Source organism: Taeniopygia guttata, chromosome 4 (genome assembly GCF_048771995.1).
Source record: "Taeniopygia guttata chromosome 4, bTaeGut7.mat, whole genome shotgun sequence".
Lineage (NCBI taxonomy): Eukaryota > Metazoa > Chordata > Aves > Passeriformes > Estrildidae > Taeniopygia > Taeniopygia guttata.
In genome coordinates this window covers 15,807,507-15,831,989 of record NC_133028.1, presented here as the reverse complement: position 1 = coordinate 15,831,989, position 24,483 = coordinate 15,807,507, and the positions used below count along the sequence as shown (strand labels likewise).

Genomic DNA, 24,483 nt, shown 5'->3' with positions numbered 1-24,483 from the left:
TAATTTTGGGTATGACTCAATTAATGAATAGATAACTATATTTAAATACAGCACATAAAATTTTAAATATGTTTGTTCATTGATCAGTTGTAAAAAAAATCAAAATGAAAATTTTTTTAAGTACAGGCTTAAATACAAAAAAATTACAGGGGATAGTAGCAGAGAAAAAAGTTAGTGTCATGTTCAGAGTTTGGTGATATGTTTAAACTATACATACTTTTCTAAAACAGAATTCTTCCAACATTTTCTGCTCATGCAATTGGTTTCAGTAAAACATTTGAATTAGATGTTAACTATCTCTTGATAGTTGCTATCCAGCATAAGGATTTTGTATTTAATTGAAGAAATACTTGTATTAATTTCTACCATGGAAAATTTTCAGCTTTTCAGTATAAATGATTGATTAGGTAAGTAGTGACATTAGTTTTAATAATTTATAAGAAATTTATTAAATAGTTAAAGTAGTATTTTATAAGGTTTTTTTAGTTAATACATTTAAGAACAACTGTTCAGCAGTTCTTCGATATAGGCATACCCTGTTTTAAGGATATTTAAAGGATATTAGCTTTTATGTTAGAAATTACTTATTCCAGTGGTGATTATCTCTTTTTGTGTTTAAGGAATCCGTGTATGTGCACACACATGTGTGTTTAATATATTGCAATGAAGAGATTGTGATGCACCACTGCAATTTTTTTAAAAACTGAAAGGGAAATTTTTATGTGCAAAGAGCACTAGGCTATTTTTTTCCATTTTCTGTTAGCTTGTTAAGTGTTCTTTAAATATAGAAATAAAAATGTCTTTAGAAATTCCTTTAAGTGTATCCTGAAGAGCACTCAGTACACTTGAGTATTTAAATATTAAAGAGTGGGATTCGGGAGAGATGGATCCTTTCTTTCCTCTACCACAACCTTGAACCTCACTCATTTACCTTCTCTGTGCCCCAGTTAGTGAAATGAGAGTAATACCAAGCTTGCCAGGTTCCTGGTGAGGTTTTCTTTCATTAGTAGTTAAGATAGTTTGAAATACCAGAAAGTTAACATTGTTGTAATTACAGTTAGGTTCAAGAAGCTATATTTCAAATTATTCTTTTTACCTTTGATTTTTTCATAATTATTTTTCTTAATGGTAGTTTAGTGCTATCACTGATAAGATGCACATCGTTGCTAGTGACACAAGTATGATTGAATACTGCAAATAGAACAGAACTGTTTTGTAAACATCAGTTTTTTAGGCTTGAGTTTAACCATTATAACAAACATTAGATGTGGTGTTTTACTGTAATTTATATTTTGTTTTGATTTGTTTTCATTTTCAGTTCAAGCTCAACAGCTGATGCAAATTCAGAGGAAACAGCTAATTTGGAAAAAGGAAAATCAACATTAAACAAAGTTTTGGAGTCTTTTTGTTCATATCACTGGCAACAGACTTTGGCTATGTTAAAATTCCTATTACAGGATGAAAATGTTCCTATAGTTTGCAGTTGCAAGCAAACACATTTGGTCCACTCTGAAACTCCCAGTTCCCTTACTGAAGAGGATGTTCCATTTTGCAGTTGCAATGGACACATGCTGACAAAAAGGTGCTGTTTACAAAATCAAAGGCCAAACACTTGTTTACCACCTCTGTCTGTTTGTATTAAAGATTTCCATTCTTTGTCATGCCAAGCTGTAGCAATTGGATGTATTAAGACAATGGTGAACAAAGCATGTAGTTCTCCTAAGTATTGTGCTGACCAGTTGCAAAATTATAACAGGCATTCTGTGAAAGCAGCAGCATGTACATATTCAGCTAAGGACTGTGACCTCTTAAGCAGCATTAAAAATTCAAACAGATCCCGCAGTCCATCACCACCTCCACTATCACCTGTACACAGTAAGGAATTTGAATTGTCAGAAGGAATGGTTATGGACTTTCCAACTTTAGACAACAAGCTTGAAATATCCATCAACCAGCCTCCATCCCTCTTGCCAGCTGAAGGAAGCAAGGGAGAGTTTGAGTATGAGGGTAAAACATGCAGAGGAAAAGAGATTGATTATTCAGATGGAGCACTGGGATCAGCAGACCAAGAAAGCAGTGATGGTTATATGAACTCTGAGAAAGGTGAACATTCTGCCATTTTTCAAGATTTAATGGACCGCATTAATGAGAAGTTGAAATCAATAGACACTACAGATATAGCAACAAATCTTGTAAAATTTTCTAGCAGTGACAGGGCACCAGAAAATGATGTCAAATTAGGAGACTTCATAACTTCTCTTCTGCATAATGCTAAGGCAAGTGATTACAGCTTTATGGAATTACTTCACCAACATGATAAACAAGTGGAAAATAAAATTATTCAGACAAGATTTCGCAAGCGTCAGGAAACTTTATTTGCAATGTATAATTCTCCTGATTCACCAGTCATTCGACGGCAGTCTTTGCAAATCAAGAGGGAGCTTGCAAGCCTTGATGAAACTCTTGTAAGAAAAAAGTCAATTTCTGAGAGAAATGCAAAGAAATCTACAAAAAAAATTGATAAAATGCATCTAAATAAAAGACATAGTTTTACTGTGATAGAAGATGAGACTTTGCAACATCTTGAAAGTAATCCATGTGTGAATTGTCAAACCAAGCCAATGTGCTTTCCAGTACACCAAACAGAGCCTTTCGATCTACCTCTTACTAGTTTTCAGACCAGCTCCAGATTTTTAGTTCTTTCAGAAAACAGTTCTATTGCAGCCGGCCAGGCAAAACGCCCAAATACACAAGGAGATTGTGAAACCTTAAAAGAGACTGGTCAGATTCCTCTGAAGGATGAGAGTAATGAAATCTTGGGTAGAACTAAGCGTAACATTGTGCCTCCTGGATGGTACTCTGTGTATGTAACAAACAATATCATGTTTAGAAAGTCATCCAGTACAAAAAAGTCCTTGAAAAGTTTGGAAAAAATGAGAATAAATAAAAATCTTCATGCTGAAAGATGCAGTGACATAAATATAAGCAAAATTGTGAGAGACACAAATCTGCAAGTTGTTGTGGAGCGTTTAGAAGATACAATAAACTTATCCAGAAAGACTAGCAACTCACTGTTGGATAGTTACAAAATAAGCCAAAAATTAACAGATAATGCTTATGAACAGGTTGTGAACCCAGCTACTAGAAGGGGCTTACCTTTCACTCTGAGCGAAATGGGATGCACAGGACAAAGCTTTCTTCCACATTCACATGTGCCAAGCAGCAGTAAAATCAAAGCAATTTGTGTGGCATCAAACACACAAGAAACAGTTATAGATCAAGAAATTAATGATGGCCTTTTGAAATCTCTGACCTTTAATTCAAGCAGTTCAGCTTCCAGTAATGGGGACTTGCATGTAACTTCTGAAGCCGGGGTGATCTCATCTCCCTTAAACTACTCTAGTCCTATCAAGCTTATGTTTGTCTCAGAAGTTAACAGTCATGAAGGAGTCAAATACACTTTGACATCTACAGCTGCATCTTCTAAGGGAAGCACAGATCTTTGTTTGTTTCAGGGGCACACAAATGCTTTGTTAGATAAACGGGCCACAGGTGACCTTTCTCATGCAGTCTGTGTCAAGGATTGTGATTGCAGTGAAAATGATACTAAGGAGAGGTCAAACTGCGTTTATGCAGAAGCAGTTACAAGCTCTTGTCCAGTTGGTCAAATTAACATAAACGAATCAAAAAAAAATGATGAAGGCATGGAGAAATCAAGCAGTAGCAATGAATTAGTTTTCAAAAGAAAACCTGGTAGACCAAAGAAAATAGGTCCTCAAGTAGTTAAGCAGGTTAAGAGACCCATTGGACGGCCTCCTAAACCAAAAGTAGACATGAGTGGAAGCACAAAACCTAGACCTGAACTTAGCTGTGGTGGTAAAAGTGTCAAGTCTGATGCAGCAGCAATGGAAGAAGTTAACAGCAATAAAAATATTACTGTGACAGTTGTTTTTGGAAGGTCAAGAAGAACTAAGAGACAGGTTTCTGAAGGTAATCTAAATCTCATCAGCATTCTGCCCACACAACATATTGATTCTAATATTGCCAGTGATCTCAGCAAAGCAAGGCACAATGCAGAAACTGGAAATGCTTTGACTGAAACAGTAAAAGCCTTTCAGAATCCTTCTACTGAAAAGGAGGTCTCTGGTTATGACTATGTCAGGCCTATCAAGAGTAATCTGGCATCACCACATCCTTGCAGCAATGTTATACGTCAGATTAAGAAACCATTAACCACTGTTCGAAAACCTGGCAGGCCAGCAAAAGTAAAAATTTCCGGCATATCAGTGACTATCAGTAGACTTTCACCTCAGGAAAGAAAAGTGAGCATCAGCAATGGTTTGCCTCCTTTACAACAGCAGAATGTGTTAGAAAAAAACATACCACAGGAAAGAAAAAATCAACTGTGCAATAATATGGGTCAAGTAAAGAATATGCAGAAAGATTCTAGAGAGGAGAGATCACATAATGTTAGCACAACAGTGTCAAGAAAACGTGAAATTCCATCAAGACACTCTGCTAGAGACAGAAAACCTTCACTGCATTTTTTGCATTCATTAGCATCTTCTAGTACATTTACTTGTAGAAGTGCCTTACTACATAAATCTTACAAACTCCATTTAAAAAAAGCTAAAGAGCGAAAGGAAAAACTTACACAATCAAATCAGTGCACAGCATCCAGAGATATCTTAGAACAGAGAAATCCAGTGAATGCTAAAAAGGATCTTAAGGATGGTGGATTCGGGCCCATTAATGAGGTATCATCAGATCCCATTTTTTCATCAAATCCCTCTCTCAGGTGGTGGCCTACTTCTACTTCAAGTGACATCTTGTTAGAAGAACTAAACAATAGATTTGAACAGATAACTAATACCTGGTTGAGAGTGGGGGGAAATGAGTTTGACAAATGCCAATGTGAAAAAGGGGATCCCATTGAACGAGACTGTAATACTGAAATGTCAGACCCTTTAGACTCCTGCCTTGTAGAACTTGAAACATCGCCTATAAAAATGCTTTTCCAGAAAAAGTGTAATATGAATGAACTCTGCACCTGGTTTATGCAAACTACAGAAACACAGTCTCTCTCTCTTGTGAGAAAGGCAAATGCTCGCAGTCCCTTAGAAGTAGTTAGTACTAAGGAGATAAAGATGGAAACTAAACAATCTGATCCTAGCACTTGCCCTTTCAGAAAGCACTTTAAAAAGTTTGCACTATCCTCCCCTTCAAAACCAGCAGGGAAATTGCAGTTATTACATAACATGGTGAGGTCTCCAGTCTTAAGCATGAAAAGTAATTTCACTTTAGCCAGGTTAAAAAGAAATGAATTTAAGAAGTTGCAGCGTGATAGGTGGGGGCAAACAAAAAAGCTCTATAATCAGGCTCCTGGAGGCTGGAAATCAAAAAAGAAAAATCTGCAGTTATTTTGCCAAAGCCAATTGTTTAAAAGTACAAGTGGGGAGACCAGTGGTGAAGCACCCAAGCTACAGGAGAAAAATACAGTAGAAATCCAGCCCACTCAGACTTTGGTAGAGTCTCACAATAGCCTCTTGCCAACTGAAAATGAAACCAGTGGTGCATTTGTTCAACAGATGATGAGATCGTCTGACTTTAACCCACATCCTGGTTTAGCAAATATACTTAAGTCACATTCAGAGGCAAATGGAACAATTCGTTGCCAGCAAAATGTTAGAAAAGAACAAAGCCAAGATAAACTGTTTCAAAATACTTGGAAAGCCAAAACCTTTAAAGACTGCAGGATATTTCTGAGAAAAATCAACCATATTGAGCAGCACAATTCATTTAAGTTAAATAATGTCATTTATTCTCCTGAAGCTGTCGACAGTAAAGGCACTCAGGCATATATGGAAGAAAAAAGACATCCTCTTTTAAGGTCCCATTCAACTAAAAAAAATACATTAAAGAAACAAGAAAATGAAGTGGAAACATCTAAAGGATCTAATTCTTCTAAAGTGATTGAAAATCTGGATGGCCAGTTTCACAGCAGAAAATTAAGTAGTGGTGTAAACCAGGATGATAATCCTGCTGGTAGTTCTGAAGGTCTTACTAGAATAAACAAAAGGAAAAGTCCACAATGGGAGACCACTGATACAAATTTAAGAAAAAGGCATAAGAGACAATCATGCAGTAGTGGACAAATGGCACCTTATTACCCAAAGTACCAAGTAGGTAAGTTATTGTTCCCCACTTCATCTTAAAATTGAAATCCTAAAGAATTGGACAAGTCAAATAACTAAGCACTTTTTTGTTTATTGCATGTTACTCATTTTAATTTCAGAAAAGTCATGAAATCAAACATTGCATAACATCAGGATAATTCAGAAAGTGCAATTTTAAAATGCTTTTAATGTTTTGCACCATTCTTTCAGCTCTGATAAGCTAAGCAATATATTTTAGACAGACAAAGAAGTCAAGTTCTAACATTCTGAAGTCAGTCACAACTGGCTATTGACTTCAAAAGGAACAGAATTTCATTCCATTGTGTAGTTTCTCATAGTGTGAGGAGAAGTAAACTATAAAACGATGCATAAATTCAGTGCATTAGCATATAGATGGTTTTAAAAAATTCTCATTGAATGATTTCTGTTACAAATCTGTAATAGTTTTGCAATTTTACAGTAAAAGATAGTATTTTGTACTTCTGAAAATTATTCAGTCAGAGACCCGTTTTAGCCACATGATATCTGCTGACTCTAAGGGGTTTGCACATTGAATCTTTACACAACAATTTAAAATGCAAAACTATTTTCACAAGTACAATATACATTTATTATGCTAAATACTTTGGCTTGGAATCTTTTAGGCTAGTGTGAAATTAAATCATTTTTTAAAGATAGGTATTTATAAATACATTGTAATACAACTGTGATCTCAGAAAGGCCATTATATTACTTAGAAAGTGTTTGTGTACTTATTTCTTCTGTTGGGTGAAGAGATATCCTTAAACAGAAGTCTTAACTCATTTCAACAAAATTACTAAGGTGTGAAATCCTCACCAAGTAAAACACAACTCCTGCAATGTGATTTAAATTACTGCCTTTGTAAAAACAATACTGTATTCGCTAATCTGATATATTGGCCAAATAAAAAAAAACCTTATTCAAAATATCAGAGCAAAATCTTAGGTACTCCTTTGTATTCTATTTTGTAAAAAAGGATCTCTGATAATAAATGGAAAGGTTAATTTAAGTTGTAATATAATGGCTCTTGTATGCTTTGTTTCTTTTGTACTTCATGTGATATATAGAATTCTTCATATTAAGCTCATTCAGTATAACCCTGCTTTTTCCAAAGTACAGCATTATCTATGGACTACTCTTTTGTATTTTAATTCATTGATCTGGGGCCAAGTTCAACATAAATAATTTGTTTTTAAGTTCAAACTTTGACATAAAATTGCTGTAGAAAAATATAGGAAAGAACAATCCATTTCTGTATTACAAATGAAGAAAGAGCTCTCTCATACTTGTAACTTGTTGAGAAAATGTTACATTCCAATTATATTTATCTGTAAATGTTTTGTTTCTATGGTAATGCAAGACCTATTACTGTGATATGGTCTCATGTTAGTTTTAATTGGGACTCAATTTTATCTACCTGATAACTTTCATCCTTTAGTTTTCGATTTTCAGGAAATCTGATAACTATTTTGATATTTTACATTACTTCATCTACAGTTTTTGTTATTTTCCCTTTTACTCATGGTTTCTCATATCAGTCATTGTCTTTAGAAAAGCTATGATAGGAAATTCATTGATAAAGGAAATGTTAAAAGACAAAGAATGATGATTCTGGAATTGTGTCCATACTTGTAACCCCAGATCTTTCTTAGGGGTACTATTGCACTATCAGAGGATTGTCTGATATTGGAAGGATGTCTTGTCATGCTGTGTTGATTCAACATTGTGTACCCTCTGCACCAGCCAAAGAAATCATACAAACATTTTTAGTCTAATATGGCTACTTCCTAAAAAGAAGCAACATGATTTCTAGCTGTGCATGCATGTGATTTCAAACGTAATTCCTGCATCTGGGAGTTTAATGCACATGAAAACATCATGTTCATATGTTCTTTGGATTGTATTTTTGTTTATGTGGTATCATAAACTATATCATTGTTCTGTTGTCATGCTTGAAATGTTGTTATAGACACATTTATGGTCAGTATTTGAAGGTTTTTCTAAAACTTTTATGGATCTTGGAGTCTTACCAAATGTTCTTAAAGAGAGATGTTGTGATGCTGTTTTATTGTGAAACATTGTGGCAGGTGGGCAGAATGTTATTACCAAATTTTTTATGTACATTTGGTTTTCATGAGCATGTGCAAGCAGGAATAAACAATTGAATTCTTACAGTTCAAGGTAGTGTTCAACAACTAGAACTAGCCATGCACTCATTGCAGCAACAGAAAAGAGTTAATTGCTTTTTCTCATTGCCTGTTGTATTCAAGATAAGGTGGCTGGTAGATGCATGGGTCCATTTGATGTTTGTTGCACCTTCTGAACTGTTGCTTCCACAGTGCGTATGATGTGTTGACAGGCAGTACACTTTTACTCTAAATCCATCTTCTGGCAGTTTTTATTTATTTAGCTGCACTGAAATGCTATTATTCTCTGTTGTGCAAAGAAAATTACATAAGCATGTTTTTAGGAAAGCATTTGTTTTCTTTTCACAAGAGTAATTCACTTGTAATACTGAAGATCACATTAACATGCTTTGGACTTGGGCAGAAGGTTTCGAGAAAGCCAAACTACAATACAAAAAAATATTAATCCAACAATAAAACTGGGACATGTAAAATACTCCATTTTACAATCTTACAATGTACTGAATATTTTAAAAATCTGCTTCAGAAGGTGTGGACTTCATACAGATGGAAAAGAGATTGTGAACATTCTACAATAGCGGGCAGAGCTGACATCACAGACCTATGCTGGTCTTCATATCAGGGTGGGAGTTTACATACAAAATCTTTTAAAAATCAATTTCTATCACTTAAAGTTAGGATATTTTCATCTAACATTAACTGTTTAATTTTTGCCCTTACATTTTTACTTTTCTTCAAGTAGCCTGGAGTTTTAGAACAGATCGATTGGATTTGTCAGCAGAGAATATGACTTTTCAATTTTAATTTTTTATTATGTTTGAATGTGGTTTTTATATTCTACCTTAACGAAATCAAGTTTGTGCAGTACTTGAAAAGAGAATTGCTCATTTTTGTGATCAAAGTTGGCTGCAAGAGTGAAGAATCATAACTATGAAAACTTTGGTGGTGTGAGTCTAATTGGTCTCTTCATTGTGCACATAAAATAACATCTGTATTAACACAGATAAACATTTTCTTAAACTTAAATTCCATTACTATAAGTTTGCTAAAAATTGGAAGGGAAAATTTTGTGATTTTTTTTCTTACGCATCTGTGCTAGAATGGCTTTGATATTCCAGTATTGTTGCTTATTTGTCTCGTGGTAGTGCAATCCAGTAACAATAAAGCTACAAATGGGATAATCCAGTAATTATAAAGCTACACTTCCCTACTACTGTGAATGACCTAGTGACAAACAAGATTGGTTTTTAGCAGGTTGTTAAGCTTTCGTGAAAGACCACATTCTACACCTCTACTGAATGACAAATACTTGAAATATTGGGTTAGGAAAAGTGCAGAGGAGACATAGTGTAACAGTTATTAAATATGTTGATTTTAAGAGGCACCTTTCACATAGGCCTTTCATCAGAGGGTTACTTGGCTCTAAAATAAATTTCATGTGTGATGCAGAGTAAGCAGATAGAAATTTTCATACCTGTAGTTGCAAGACAAGAAGTTAGCTTTTCACAGGCAGACATAAAACAAAGAGTATTAATAGAAATATAAGAAGAATATGAAATGAATGACTGTTTGCAGTAAGTGGGCCATTTTTAATGCAGAAGTGTAAAAGCAGAAAGGTACACTTGATATATAGTTGACTGTACATGTGTAGTAAATCTTTACTCGTTTAATGAACTTAATGTTCTCTGCCTCATTCCCCATGATGGAACAACAGCAGCTCCCGTGCCACAGTCTAATGCTCCATTTTGTTTTACATTCTGGAATTCTACCTGCCAAATTACATACTCTTCTTTCCTTTTCTTTTTCTCACATCAGGTGATCTAGTGTGGGGTGTGTAGGTTTTGGGTGCTGTTCAGTTTTAAACTGTGGTTATTTGCATATTGCCTTAGAGTATGCTGATATTCATCTTCTTATGAGGGTTCTGAGCTAAGGCTTTTTACTCTTGCTTCTTTGAATAATAGACTTTTTTAAAGAACTTGGTTCTGAGGTCTTCACATTTCTTTACCTGCTAGGATAGGTAGTTTTCTGTAGCTTAGTGCCATGATCATTAAGCCAATTTTATACCTATAAGCTGGGGTGCTTTTTTCATAATTTTATTCTGTATTGTTTTGCTGGCTGTTTTTCATTTTACCTCTTCAAAAACTGAGAAACTCATAGTCATATTTTCCTATTTGTCCTTGGTCCTGAGGAAATGGCTACATTTTTCAGCTTTCTTTAGTGAACTGGTAATATTAAATAAATATAGGCAATCTTTTGTCTTTCTTTGAAAGCCTATTACTAAAAGAGAAAATAGGAGTTTTTCAAGGCCTGCACAGTGCTCTTGAAAATCTGACAAGTACATATCCTTTTAAAAAACCTCTCTACTGTTGAGGGTTCATGGCCTTAAAGCAGAGCTTCTGTTGCTGTTAGATAGAAAAGGAGGGAAGTCAATCAACAGATCCTGTGAAGAGTAACCTGTAAATTAAGTATTTATGTAGTCTGTCCATGACCAGAGGAGATTAATTTTGCTGAGACAATTCCAACATTTTGGTGTTGAAAATAGTTCAAGAGGGATGCTGTAATTCATAGAGGCCTGTGTACTGTGCATTAGTTTGCATTTCTCTATTGTTTATATGCTAAAGCTAGTGCTGCTTTTCTGTTTTCACCATGTCTTTGTAAAGTGTCTTATACTGGAATATTCAGTTAATTACATTCAAAAAGTGCAGATTCTGGTTCCAGAATTGAGGGGGGAAATTTAAGATGGTGTGACAAGACTGGGTTGTTGTTTGCATGTATTCTTGGGTAGATTTTCCTTTTCTAACTCATCTTTCACTCCTCAAAGGATAGTTTTAGTCAGACCCTTGATGGTTTGAAATTTTTTTCAGACTTTTAAGCCAAATATAATGCCACATTTATTCACTGTTCATCCTTTTGCTTGTGGTGTCCTTTAATTTTGCTAGAATTGTACAGTGCTTTCAAGATATTGTTTAAACAACCTTTGATACTAGTAGAAATGTTTTTGTTATTTGGTGACTGGATATTAATTTAATAGAAATAGTAATTTTGCCATATTTTAAGGACAGTATTTCCTTATCAAAAGCCTTTTTCTCTGCAATGTTTCCTGTGGTCAACATGGAAAAGACAGGCTCTCTAATATGTCCTTGAATCTTGGGTGTCACTGACAATGCTGTGTGTTTCTGTTGACAACCCTCAGGCTTTAACTAAGACAGATATTTTTACCATGATTAACAACTTTGATGGATGGATATATCTTTCAGATGGATATATCTGAAAGGAAATTTCTGTGTACAAGAAGCCTAATATTCTAAGAGCAGCATTTTGCCAATATTGCTGTGCACGCTCCACTACAGCATCACAGCTTGGCGGGTTTGCCCTTGGTGGCAGTCAGGGCAGTGCCCTGTCCAATGTCATCTCAAACATGGTGCTGGTTTGGGGTGTGTGATCTGGATAAAGAAAGGTCATGGAGTCCTCATTAGCCATTTTTACTGCATAGTTATTTAAAGATTTTTATTATTAGGTATTTTGAAAGAAATTAGAAGAAAATGTTTGGAAATCAAAATTATGGGTTTTACCAAATACAATTAGATGGAAATGTGTGATACATAGACCTGTAGCTGAATATATCTATATAGGGATATGTGCTACCTGTGAACATTTCTAAAGTATGATTTTAAGAAAAAATCGTTTCTTTGAAAAACTGCAAGTAGAACCTTGACTGAGATGCCAACTGGGAAGTTATTTGGAATTTTTTACTTTGTTGCTCACAAGGGTTTTTTTAATAGTACTTTATAAAAAAACTAGAAAAGTAAAGCTTATTTCACTGCTAGTCAAATAAAATATTGAAATTATTTTAACTGAGTAATAATTAAGATGTACTCCACTGCCCTAACCAGGTTAGGACTCAATGTTTTGGTTGGTTGCAGTGTAACTTGGTAAAATAATGCTGTTCTTGAGACACATCTTTCTCCGTTGTCTCCTTTCAGTGCATGAGGTATCATCTCAAAAACCATCTATGAAAACCACAGTTTTCACATGTCCTCCATCTGTTATTTCTTTCCTCCCATTGTTGGATTGCCAGCTTTCAGCAGACTGACTTGATTTCTCATCTAAGTGCTCACTTTATACTTCATTCTCAGTGTCTGATTTTTCATGAACTTTTTCTGTTAATTACTCACTTAATAAATCAGATTATCTGTTTTCCCTGCAGTTTTGTACCTTTTTGTAGAAAAGTGTGCACAGTTCTTCAAGGAGGGTGATGAGCCCAATTGGGATGTCAGGTCATTGTACATCAGCTCTGCTCCTGTAGTGACAATTGCACCTTTGCCATTGTCTGTCTCTTCCTGTGTTGGCTGCGTCCTGTATCTCATGACGCTCACTTGTGGTGCTGCTGCAGTACAGCGCTGACTTGTGCTTCATCTGTGCTCCACGACAGCTGCCTGTGCCTTTGTCCCAGCAGTGCCTGTCCTGCACTGGTGCAGCACCGTCTGAGCCATGGTTCAGACCAGCCAGGCCATTGCACTCTGGTTATTCCACATTTCTCTGCATCCTGCCTTCATACTTTGCTCTCCTTTACTACCAAACTATAACTGATTCTCAGATCATGCATCAGCTTTCCTTTTGTCCCAAGCTGTGTGTTTGGGAGTGCCAAAGGATATTCTGCAGAAGACAAGTGCAGCCCAGTTTTATTCCTGTTTAGATGTTTTACTATATGTTCCTCATTGTGTACTTTGGCTGGTCCATTCTATCTGGTCCATACACCTGCCAAGAGATTTTTAATAGCATGAGCAAAATGTCAGTCAGCTTTTGTCACAGATTTCTTCAAACCCAGGTATGGAAATTCTTTTGTAAAAAGCCATGTGAGATTTTTAATCTTTTTTTTTCATATTGAAGACCAGGTAATTTATTTTTTTCCTACAGTGTAGAGATATGTCTTTGCCAAGTTCAAGATATTTAAACAGATTTCATCTTCCTGTCTCCATGCTTTTGGGCCAACAGCTCTGAATGCTTTATAACTCTAGACAAGTTACAGTTTCTGCTGCCATATTCATGGCAAATTGTACATTCTGTTCTTGTGGGACAGGTCAAGCGATTTTTGTTTCTTTGCATTTCTTCATAACTGAAAGGGGACCATTTTTTTGATGCTGATTCCTCTCATGTTCCAGACATCAGTAAAGGCTGTTCAGATTATTCTTTAGAGTACAAAAGATGGTATCTCTTGCTATGTCAAGAGGATGTAAACCTTTGGTGAGAAACTTCATGATTTATGGAGGCAATGTCCCCTTTTCTGTATTCTGTTCTTTGGTTTCAGTCTGTCTAGGCTTTACTATTTGATTTGTCTTTTCAACAGCAGAAGCTCACCTGACTTATATCTGCTTTCAGCTTTATTTGTTCCTTAACAGAAATTCAGTTTAGCCACTTTCTTTCAGTGGCTGTGCCACTCACCTGCTCTCCATCCTCCACTCACTGCCACATGCTCCTTTCTGTCTCCACTTCTGGGCATCCATAAGAGGAATCTGCTTCTGTCTTTTATTGTGGTTTATTTGTAAGTGGGGCAAGTATCTTAACTTGACAGCATCTCTTTCTTCAGTTAAGATCAACTTCAGACCTACTTTTCTTACTTCATGTATACCAGTAGAAATGGCCTTAAAATTAACTTAGGATTTAAAATACTTTTAGAAGTGTAAGTCTGGATTTCTGCTTGGTTTGGGATGTTTTAGATCAGCTGTCAAGCCATCAGTGAGTAATGTGACTACAATCAGGTTTTTCCAAGCAGGTCTTATGCAGGTATTCTTATTCTTTGTTTTCGTTTTGTAGCTCAGGGTAGAATATTTCTAAATTATGATTCTGCTAGGAATTAGAATAATGAGGCTTTCACATTTCATATTAAAATGCATGCATACATGAAAATTAAGATGTTCAGAGAAGTCAGTCTTTTCAGATGGATCTTGTCACAGGTTCCTGTTACCTAAGGTGTGGATTTCACAAAAATCTTGTCTAGAAGCTGTAAAAATGACTTTAAATATTTTTCTTTAAAAATAAATTCTTATTCTCACTTGAATTGTGCTCTCTTGCCTATGTGTAAAGTCTTTCGTTTTGAATGCAGGGTAAATTTTTTGGGGGAAAAAAACTACTTAAAGTTAGGCTTCAGTGTTTTTATTGGGGCACTTAGCATAATTTTCAAAACATTCAAAAATAATAATTTATTTTTACAATTTAAGAAATTTATTTACAATGCAAGTGAATATTTAAGAACTATACTTATAGGTATAAATTCTTTAAATTTGGTGGTTATTATTACCACTTAAAGTCTTTCTACTTTAAAGTTCTTGAGATGTGTGTTTGAATAAATTCTGTTGTGTATCATATTTGTTGCTGACATTTCCTATTTATCAGTTTACTACTTACAGCCGGTTTTAAATTACATTTAAGTAGTAGAGATCTCAGAAAAGGAAATTACTTATTTGCAAATTGCTGTTTGACCTTCCTTAATTCAGAAGTCTGGTGGATTTTAAACCACCCAGGGACTGTCTCATCATATTTCTGAGATGATCTCTCTCCATAACATAATTGCATTTATAATGTCAAGAAACTATTATGGATTAAAGATTTGAGCTCAAGTGACAGGACTTCCATAGCTGCATTCATCCCAGCACTCAGATGGAGGCATTGTGCTTCCTCAGAACAGCCTGAACCATCAGCACACACTGTTCTGAACCTCCAGCCTCGCCTTACTGCACCTCATTCCAAACCTTTTTAAATTATGATTACATAGAAAAAAATAGCAAAAGCTTTTCTTCTGTTATAGTATGTTTGTAAGTCAAATACAACGGTGCTCATCTGCACACCAGGTGTTTAGGGGTTTTATTTAATTTGCATGCTGCTAACTTCTAGTAATAACTAGAAATTAGTTTTCTTTCAGGGATCTGATGATCAGGGGCAGGTTTGTTTCATGGTGATGCCTAGAAGCTAAGAATTTTTTATATTCATCATCAGATTAATGATGCTGCCTTTCAACTGTTAGAATATTAGCTGCTTTTTGTTACCAAGACCTTTCAAGACAGTATGCTATGAACAATTTGAGATTATAGGATTTTTTTTTTTCTTTAACAGGTTATGTACATCACTAGTAAATTACACTCTAAAATTGTATGACTTCTTCATGGCCACTTTAGTGACGGCTTACATTAATATTCTACTTCCTTGTTCTTGAAAAACCCTGTGCCTTCTGTGGATTTCTAAAGAATCTGTAATAATGCAAAACATGGTGATTCTTGTAAAAAAGATCACTGTTCTACAAAACTTTCTCAGTCAGGCTGCTTGAAATAATTGGGGAAGGAATATTGTTGCTATTTAGACCTTTCAGCATATATTCAAGTCTGCCCTGTATTTTGGGGAGCCATTAGAATGGAGCTCTGTACTTTCATGGCTGTGCAAGCCTGATTAATTTATTTTTAAAAAGAGTTTTAGTTCCTGAATTCTTCAGTGAAATTTCAGTTTAAACCTTTTATGTTACATATGATCCGCTGTGTGTAATTTTGTGAGGCTGACTGGTTTTGGGAAGAAAGTTGTTGTTTCTCTACCTGCGCTCTCAAACTGTTGCCATCCATTCCACTTGCCAAATGTTTACCTGAAAATGTAACCACCTGCTATTCAGTGTTGCTGTTGTGCTGTGGTCTTTGAAGATGAAGTACTGTAATATAATTTTGTCTCTGTGCAAGTTAAATTTAAAGCTGGAACAGTGTGTTGGTATCTCAATATATAGATTCAGAAAAAAGCTACCAGTTAATAATGCTCCTTCACTGACAGGCCAAGAGTGCTCACAAATTCCTAGTTGCCTCTTCTTGCCATCTTTCTCATATATTGTCTATGTATTTCATTCATATTTCTTTTTTTTTTTTTTTTCCTCAAACCAAGAAAACAACTCTGAGTTAGTCTGAAGAGCAAAATAAACTTTCCACCATAATTTCAGTCTGGGATTATGGCTGGTTCTGACTTCTCACCCTGTATTTTTGTCTCCATCCAATTCACCTCCTGTCTTGCTATTCTGTGCCATTTTGTTTGTCTTAGCACTCTAGCTGTGTTAAACTCAGCTCTTATATCTAATTTTTAAGACTCCCTGAATATTGTTTTATTTCCCCATCTTGCTTTGATTTATTTCCAGGGCATTTTTTTCTCTTTCCAATTCCCAGATGAGATTCCATCCACAGAGCTGAAATAGGTTATTTCATACTACAATGAGAGTCCAGTTGGTAAATGGAAATGAGACATTAAAATTTTATTTGTAGATTTCTTTGCTGCTGGGTTTTGGCATTGTGGAAAAAATGAGTTTAAATTTTAGAGACCATCAGGCAGACTGTGCATGCTTGGTTTACTGTCTTTTCAATATATATTACATTACCAAATCAGTCTCTGTTGGAAGTCATACTGGGACTACTGTAGTCATTGTAGATTTTAACTTAGTGCATTCCACTAGTTCCTTTTTTGAGAAATTGTTTGCACAGAGTTTGTACAGAGAACATTTTTTAAAATTCTGCTAAAGTTTTTCTGTTTCTACTCAGTGTTTTTGAAACCTTTCTGTAAAAGCCTTGAGTCAGTGCTGTGTATCACAGATGCTCTTACGCATTCCAGGCTACCAGTCTGCAATCTCTGCTGGCAGTGTTTAACAAGTGCAGTTTGCAGAATTTCTGTCAGACAAGAGGGTAAGAGCCAGTTTGACCTTGCTCCAAAATAGTGGGGAAGGAGATGTTCTTGTCTGTAGGTGTTGCAAAAGACTCAGAGAAACATAGCCCTGCAGTGATACTTCCATAGCTGTTTTACAGCACACGAGCACACAGCATTGATGGCAGTCTCTGATGGGAAATGCTGTGGACTGACCTAACAGATAGGAGATATTTTTACCCAGTCCTGCTTTTTTCTTTTTCTTACTATTTTTTAACATGTTGTGACAGATTAACTCAGCAAATATATGGACTTGAGCTAGCCAGGTTTTTTTTTAACTTTATCATTTTCATACAACAGCAGTTGTCAAATATCCTGTTTTTCCAGAAGAATGTGGCTCCAAACTGCAGAGAAAATAATAGATGAAAGAATATTATTTTCCTTTTGTACTTGGCAGACTCAAATTTTCTGGTGTTGCTCTCTCATCCTGCCATTAAAAGTCAATATTTATAATAGTATAATGATGATTTGGGTAAAACTAAAGAAAGAAATGTGAACTTTGAAACAAATAGTTGTATTAAGGCAGTTTTAACAGGAAATGTGGAGAAGAACAAGGTTTTCTTTAGCAGTTATGAGCATGGGGAGGCCACTCATTGCTTACTTTAGTAGAAGGCTGAATTCAAACCTTTCTATTTATTCCTTTTATTAAATGATAGGAGGAAATTTTTGTGGGGAGATGATCCCTTTAGGCCCCAGCAGGTCTGGAAACTTAACTACACACAGGGTTCTCTGCTTAGCCAAGGAGCCCAGAGAGGACCTGAGAGTCCATTGATGTTACTCTGATCTGGCTGCTAAGATGAGTTAGAATAAGATCGGGGTGATTTGTTAGAAGAACACAGGCAATCCATCCTCTCTGCAGCGCTGTTGGAAGATGATAGTCAGATGTGATTCACTTATGGTGATAGGGGAACTGGGAGTTACAACACAAACAAAACCATCCTGAAGTCCTCACTGGCTGTTCCAGACCCATTGGTTTGGCATGCAGCAGCTTCCACAGAAAGGCCAGAGCAGGTGAGTGAGGGCGTTCCCAGCCTGCACGGAGCATGTCCTGGCACCGTGCACAGCGTGGTGTGCCCGTGCCCTCAGTGCCACGCCTGCCACCCCTCTGGGCTTCACATGGCTCTGGGGAAGATCAAACCTCTCTGACACTGAACAGGCCCCTTGCACAGAGCCATGGCAGAGCACCTGCTGAGGGGCTGCTGAATTTGGCTCCCCAAGACATTTTTTCAGATTGCTCTTCTCTCAGATCAAAAACTGTACATTTCACATTTCCATATCCTTTTTTTTTTCTGTTTACTTTCTAAGAAAAGACAAGAATTATATGAATCAGTTATTATACATGGTGAAATATAAAATCTTTTCAATTAAGCAGTAAATATGTTACCATCATTTCAAGACTATTTAGAGAAAAGAGCTAGGAAAGGGTAGTATAATTAAAGATGAAGAAAAAATGCTGAATTTTCAAGATCACTAATTGGTCATACAAACTGTGAAAAAAATTAAGATGGTTTTCATCTTTTTCACTGAGATTTGAGCACTGTTGTCCCGTCTTCAAATTCCCTAGTGAAAACAGAGTGGATAAGCTGTGGCTGGAGTTTATGATGTCCCATTCACAGAAACACCTGTAGCTGCCTTCCACAATTCACATGCACGAAGCTGATTAACTGGGTCGGTCCCAAGTGAGTAAAACCAAAACAGATGATAATTGCTGGCATTGTAAACACATGGCATCAGAACTAGAAATTCTAACCTTTTTAGAAACCATTCTGTAAGGTCAGTATATGCCTGTTATCTAGGGAATTAAAAGAAAATCCTTCTTACTGGTGTGAATGTTGTAGAGCTCCAGGGGCTATAAAGTGGGGATGCTCTTCCAGTCTCTCCTGAGACAGTCTCTGTGGCTTCTGGGACCATCAGTCTGTGAGTAACATCTTCTTTCGCTAGGAATGCTTAATGCGCTGTGGAGCTTGTGCAAGTAGAGTGGAATAAAATTCAGAGTAGAGTCTATTGATGGATTGAAATGGAAAAATTCATCTGCTTCTATTTAACTTTATCTCTTTAATTACATTCTCTGATTTAAAAATATTTAAATACACCATTTTTTACCTTGTTACATCAACAGCTGGAATATAAATCAGTACAGGTGAAGGAATGAAAAGCAAGATAAGATAAAAGACTAGGTTATTTTTGGTTAACAAATACATTAAAGGAGATCTCTAACCATATTATTCCCCACTTAATGTATATCAAGGTAAAATTTTCTAAAATACTTAAACTTTTTTTGTTGATGTTACCCATACCAAGGAATTGGGGCAAAATTTTAACATTTTTCTATTCCTGTTTTTATGCATTTATTTAAAAAGCAAAATCTTGAGTTTCCTAGAGTTCTTTTCTGAGAGGAAAATAGATCACCACATGAAAATTATCAACACATACTCCAGTTCTAGATTTGCAAATTCAGTCCAACCTATTGCACCTTGTACAGAAACCTGTACAAATCTAAAAGATTAGGAGTAGGGCAGTCCCTGACAGAGCTGAGTCCTTGGAAAGGGCTGTTTGATGCTATAATAGCTCTCAGCATTTTCATTTATAGTCCAAGCAAATGAGAAGGAATGATGGCCACAGTTGTGCCAAATGTAGGATACACTGTTACCACCAAAAGCTAGTTTGGAAAATGGCCCTTACCAGCTTGGTACCATTCCCAGTTGATCTACATAAGGAATGGGCCAGGTCATATGAAGAGCCCAAACCTTTGGCTTTTTCTGTCTGGCGCTTGCCCAGCATTCAACACAGTGTATCTGTCTACTGCTTTAAAGACACTAGAAATGCTGGGGGGGGTTAAAGTACTTTGCAGGTATATACTATTTCATAGTTTGCAATTTCTTGATTCCCAAGGCATTTATATTCCTTTCAGACAGCAACCACCACCACCACCACCAAAAAAACCCAAAACCCAAATTACCCCAACCCTTAAAAAAACCAAACCAAAACATTCCTGCCCTATTCCTTCATTTAGCTGTTGGGAAGTGTTAGAAGTTGTGTTTTGCTACATGGCCATGCCTGAAAAGCACAAAATCATTAGGGGTGAGGAAAGCTGCTAACTGAAGCCTTAACACCATCTCCCATATGCACTTAATCCCATGGTCATAAGAAAAGCCTTTGGCTTCCTGAGGGCAAAGATCCAAGTCTGAAGCGGTTGTAAACTCAAGGAAGTAACCTTGCTGACTGAAGCCCTTTTACTGCAGGAAGGAAAGGATCAGAGCAAGCAGAGGAAAAGGGCACAAGACAAAACAAGACAAAAGATAGAGGCTGAATAATGACACAAGGAAATGCAGAGCATGGGGAAAGTGCACGAGTTTAGAGGGTTGGGAAGTAGTGTTAGTAAATGAGAAATTTCTGTTTCACTGCCACATCAGCACACAGCCTTGAGGGGTGCTGATATTAAAATGTGAAAGAATTAAAACTCTTTCTGACATCTGTGACAAACAACAGTGAATTTTCATTTTAGCTGTTGCCTAAGCTCTTTCCCTTTTGCTGTGACATAGAAAATGTTTTACTCAGTCATTGGTATTTAAGTAACACAAGGCAATGCTTTAGGGTATGGTCCTACACTGACTGACTGTCCTCAGCCACTCTGCACACCCATGTGAACACAACACAACAGCACATTCAATCCTTCAGAATGAGTTCTGTGATGAACCTCTTTTCCTGAAATAAAAGTTGTTTCTGCTGCTTAATACCCCTTGGATAGGAAACTGTTCAGATAGGTTTTAGCATGGTGATTATCTCCTACCCTTAATTACAGTACTTAATAAAATAAGGTTCTTATTTTTAGTACCTCAGAAATATTTTCATCTTTGTCATTCTATAAGTTCTCAAAAACTTTGAAAAGGATGGTGAGAAACAATGTATCGCACACAGGGCGACAAATTACTGCAGGAGGTAGACAGTAAACAGGATTAAGAGGTTTGAAATGAGGATTGAAATTGTCTTCCAAGTGTGTTTTATATCTTAAAGCACTTCTGAGTGCTTTATATATTAAGGAAGACATTTTTGATTATGAGGATGGTGAAACACTGAAAGAGGTTGTCCAGACAGATACTGGATGTCTAGCCCTGGAAACATTCAGGATCAGGCTGGATGGGACTCTGAGCAACCTGATCTAGATGAAGATGTCCCTCTCATTGCAGATTTGAAGTAGATTACCCTTAAAGGTGCCTACCAACCCAAACTGTTTGAGGATTCAATCCATACCTCTGTCCTTAGTCTGCTTAGTGACCCCCACAAAGGACTGGGTTTCTTTCCCTTCCTGTATTACTTTTTTTCCCTAGATTTAAAACAAATACTGTCTATATGCGAGTCCTTCCGTGGCTGCACTAAGCAATAAAAACAAGCCCCAAACTCTTGCCCAGTTCCTGCTCTGTGCCTTTATAGTAGTCAGCTGGAGATGATTGAAGCAAGAGCAGCTGTTACTGCAGCTCCTGCAAAGGAGCAGCAGGAGCAGGAGACTGCCCTGGGACTGACACTGCCAATGGACAGGCCTCAGCCATCCCCACAGAGACCAGCCGATCTGCTGCACAGCACAGTCAGGTTCTAATCTCGGTGTTCCTGGAACATCGTGCGCTAAAACAACAAAAATCCCCAGCAGAATACAGATCTGCCACCACCTCATCTTGCCTCTTTTATCAGCTTGTTTGCAGGGCAAGAGGAAAGTGTACTAAACTTTTTCTCATTTTTTTTCCCTCTCCTACCCCCACTTCTTTTCTCACAGCACGCTACAAGTGAAAGTCTCGGAGCCGCAGAATTCAATAGACATGAACACAGAAAATGAACATTTGAAGTCCATAAAGATGTGCCTTAATCAGCCCACTGAGTGGAATCTGAGTTTTTCAGCAGCATCTCTCGCCAGCTGTAAAGTTTTTAACCAAAATCTCAAAACTGATGAGAACAAATAGATTGCAGCTGTTCTTGCACTATTATTTTGTACATTGTTCCTGATTTTTTTTTCTGCTAAATAATAAGCATTTATTACATTGATCTTGAAATGATCTTGTGTGATTTGGCTTTATATACTACTAGCATTATTCAGTTGATGTACTTTTTCTTTTCTAAATATGAAGTTTCACATCTGACCATCATGAAATTCTTGCAGTACAAATTTATATGAGAATCAGATGTTCCCCTTTAATAGTATTGTGATTTTTCTATGTTCTTTAAATTTAACTATGGTTTCCCAATTTTATTTTTGTGCACGAAAGTTAATATATTATGTAATTTGTGGCATAGGTCACCATGTAAAGGTTTATAGTAATAATTCAAACAAATCTGTAACAGGTGGAGACCGACTACCTCGAAACAAAGCAGTACAAAGGTAAATTACCTGAGGAGATCTCCTTCACCAACAGATTGAAATGTATGGAAGCACCAGTTTGTTTCTGCAGTATGCTTTCATCTTCACTTACCTTGAGAACTTCTGTGTGACAGTGTTTAATGACCCTAATGTCTGAAAGAAAGACCAAGCCTGCTGGAGAATCTCATGAAAGATTGTCATTCAACAAATCTGTATCTGCACTTTTTGAGGTTTCTGCTAAATGGTCTTTCTCCCCCATTTGTTTTTATGAATTTATGCCTGCCACCAATTAAAATGGATGTAAATGCTCTTCCTATTTCATTTTTTCCGTGTACTTTGGAAATTCAATGTAAAATCAAAATTTTATCTCTACTCAAAGAAGTAGTAAATGGTTGTAGCTGACTACATTGTAGACATTCCATGCTTAAATGATCTTAGCAAGGTTCATGTACTTCGTTCATCAAAACTTTATTATTAATACAGCTATAAAAAAAAGTGTTAGAATAAAACCATATAATATACTTCTCTTTTCTGGAGTCATACATTCAGTAGCTAGAGTAGAGGTTTCTTAATTCATGATGAGTTGTCTGTCCTTTACTTGACAAGAACTAATTTTCCAGAAGGAAATTTCCTTGGAAGACACTGTATTTTATAAAACAAAGGTTTTAAGGATTCACCTTACAAAAATGAAGATGCATTTCCTCTTTACAGAGCTTTGTTGGTTTGCAGGTGCAATCCAGTAACTGAAATAAAGAGATTGTTCTGCATTCTGGTGGCACAAGATCCCAAGATGGTATTTGGCCACTGAAGCATTGGACATGATTAAAAGAATGTGATTTTAAAAATAAACATACATTATGTTTCAAACTGTTTAGAAGGTCTTTATGTATCTCAAATGTTATTACATGCACATGGATCCTGTGAGGCAAGAAGGCCAAAAGGAGAACTAAACTTCCCAGGGGAAAGGAACTGAAGTTGACTTCAGTGGAGCCCCACCAAAGCACAAGGATCAGAAAGGAGGCAGGCAGGACATAGGAGTCTTAAAAGCACTGGAGCCAACACAGCTGGAACTGTGTGTGTGTGCCCGTGGGGGGAGATGCCACATGGATTTTTCTGATTTCAAAGACCCAGTAAAATACCACCACCTCGCTGGTTTGGACATGTCTCCCTCAGCTCCAAGCAGAAGCCTGGTTTTTGTTAACAAATTATTATTATTATATATTATATATTATATTCCTTTGAGTTTTAGTTGGCTGCTCACTCGAAAGTTTTCAGGCACAACCCAAGCTCACCAGCCCCTGCTGGCCTTCAGCCTGGAGAGCAGCCAGCCAAAGGCTTGTTCTCAAGAGAAGCTGCTTTAGTGCATAGGCTGAAGAGACTGAATACACAAGCAAACAAGAATCACAACATTAGCTTAAAGAAAGAAAAACTAGTGTGGGAATAAACATGGGATCTAAGTTTGATGAGTGATCACTGCTATTTTACTGTTATTTAACAGGTGATAAAGTCTAGGTCTAGTTCATGATTGACACTGTTGTGTTTAGCCAGCAAAGAGAAAGGACACACAGTAATTGGTCCAGAGCAACAAAGAGGCCGTTTTTAAATAAATTAAAATATTTAAGGAATAAAATTTTATTCCTTAATTAAGAAGCTGGGAAGTTAGGTACTTTAAACACATAGAATTAAAGTAAAAAACAGCATTATTTTAGCTAGGAGTAATGCATACCAAGAATGGATGCTTTTCACTGCAAGGATGACAATTCCAAGTTTGGTTCCTTGTCACCTTTGGATGTATTCTTGCTACCATGTGCCTTTCTCAGGAGGTCAGCTGCATACATTGAAACCTTGATCATCAGTAATAGTGAACTTTGAGAGACAGCATACATCTGATTGTCCCACCCTGCAATTCTGCAGCCACCCCTTCTCAAAAGGTAATTTTACAAGAACACATCAAAATTTGTATTACACAGAAAACCCTTCCCTTCACAGGGAATTGGGCAGGCAATTTTCCCAGAGGGACTGGAAATTCAGTGCCAATTGGTGCTCAAGTTTCTGGCCTGAAAGGATCACAGGG

General features: G+C 36.5%; 1 protein-coding gene across 6 annotated transcripts in view; it reads left to right on the top strand.

The window, feature by feature from the left end:
* LCORL (ligand dependent nuclear receptor corepressor like) overlaps positions 1-23,276 on the top strand; it is an 81,105-nt gene extending 57,829 nt beyond the window's left edge. For 3 of the 6 annotated variants that reach the window (XM_030270813.4, XM_072928030.1, XM_072928031.1), the window contains 2 exons: positions 1,319-6,186; positions 21,831-21,989. In XM_030270813.4, coding sequence (XP_030126673.4) covers positions 1,319-6,186; positions 21,831-21,844 — 4,882 coding nt within the window. In that variant the 3' untranslated portion in view covers positions 21,845-21,989. Of the gene's footprint in view, positions 1-1,318; positions 6,187-21,830 lie in introns of all 6 variants that reach the window. The other 3 variants (XR_012055541.1, XM_030270815.4, XM_030270817.4) reach the window with 3 other exon arrangements.
* Positions 23,277-24,483: the final 1,207 nt, after the last annotated feature.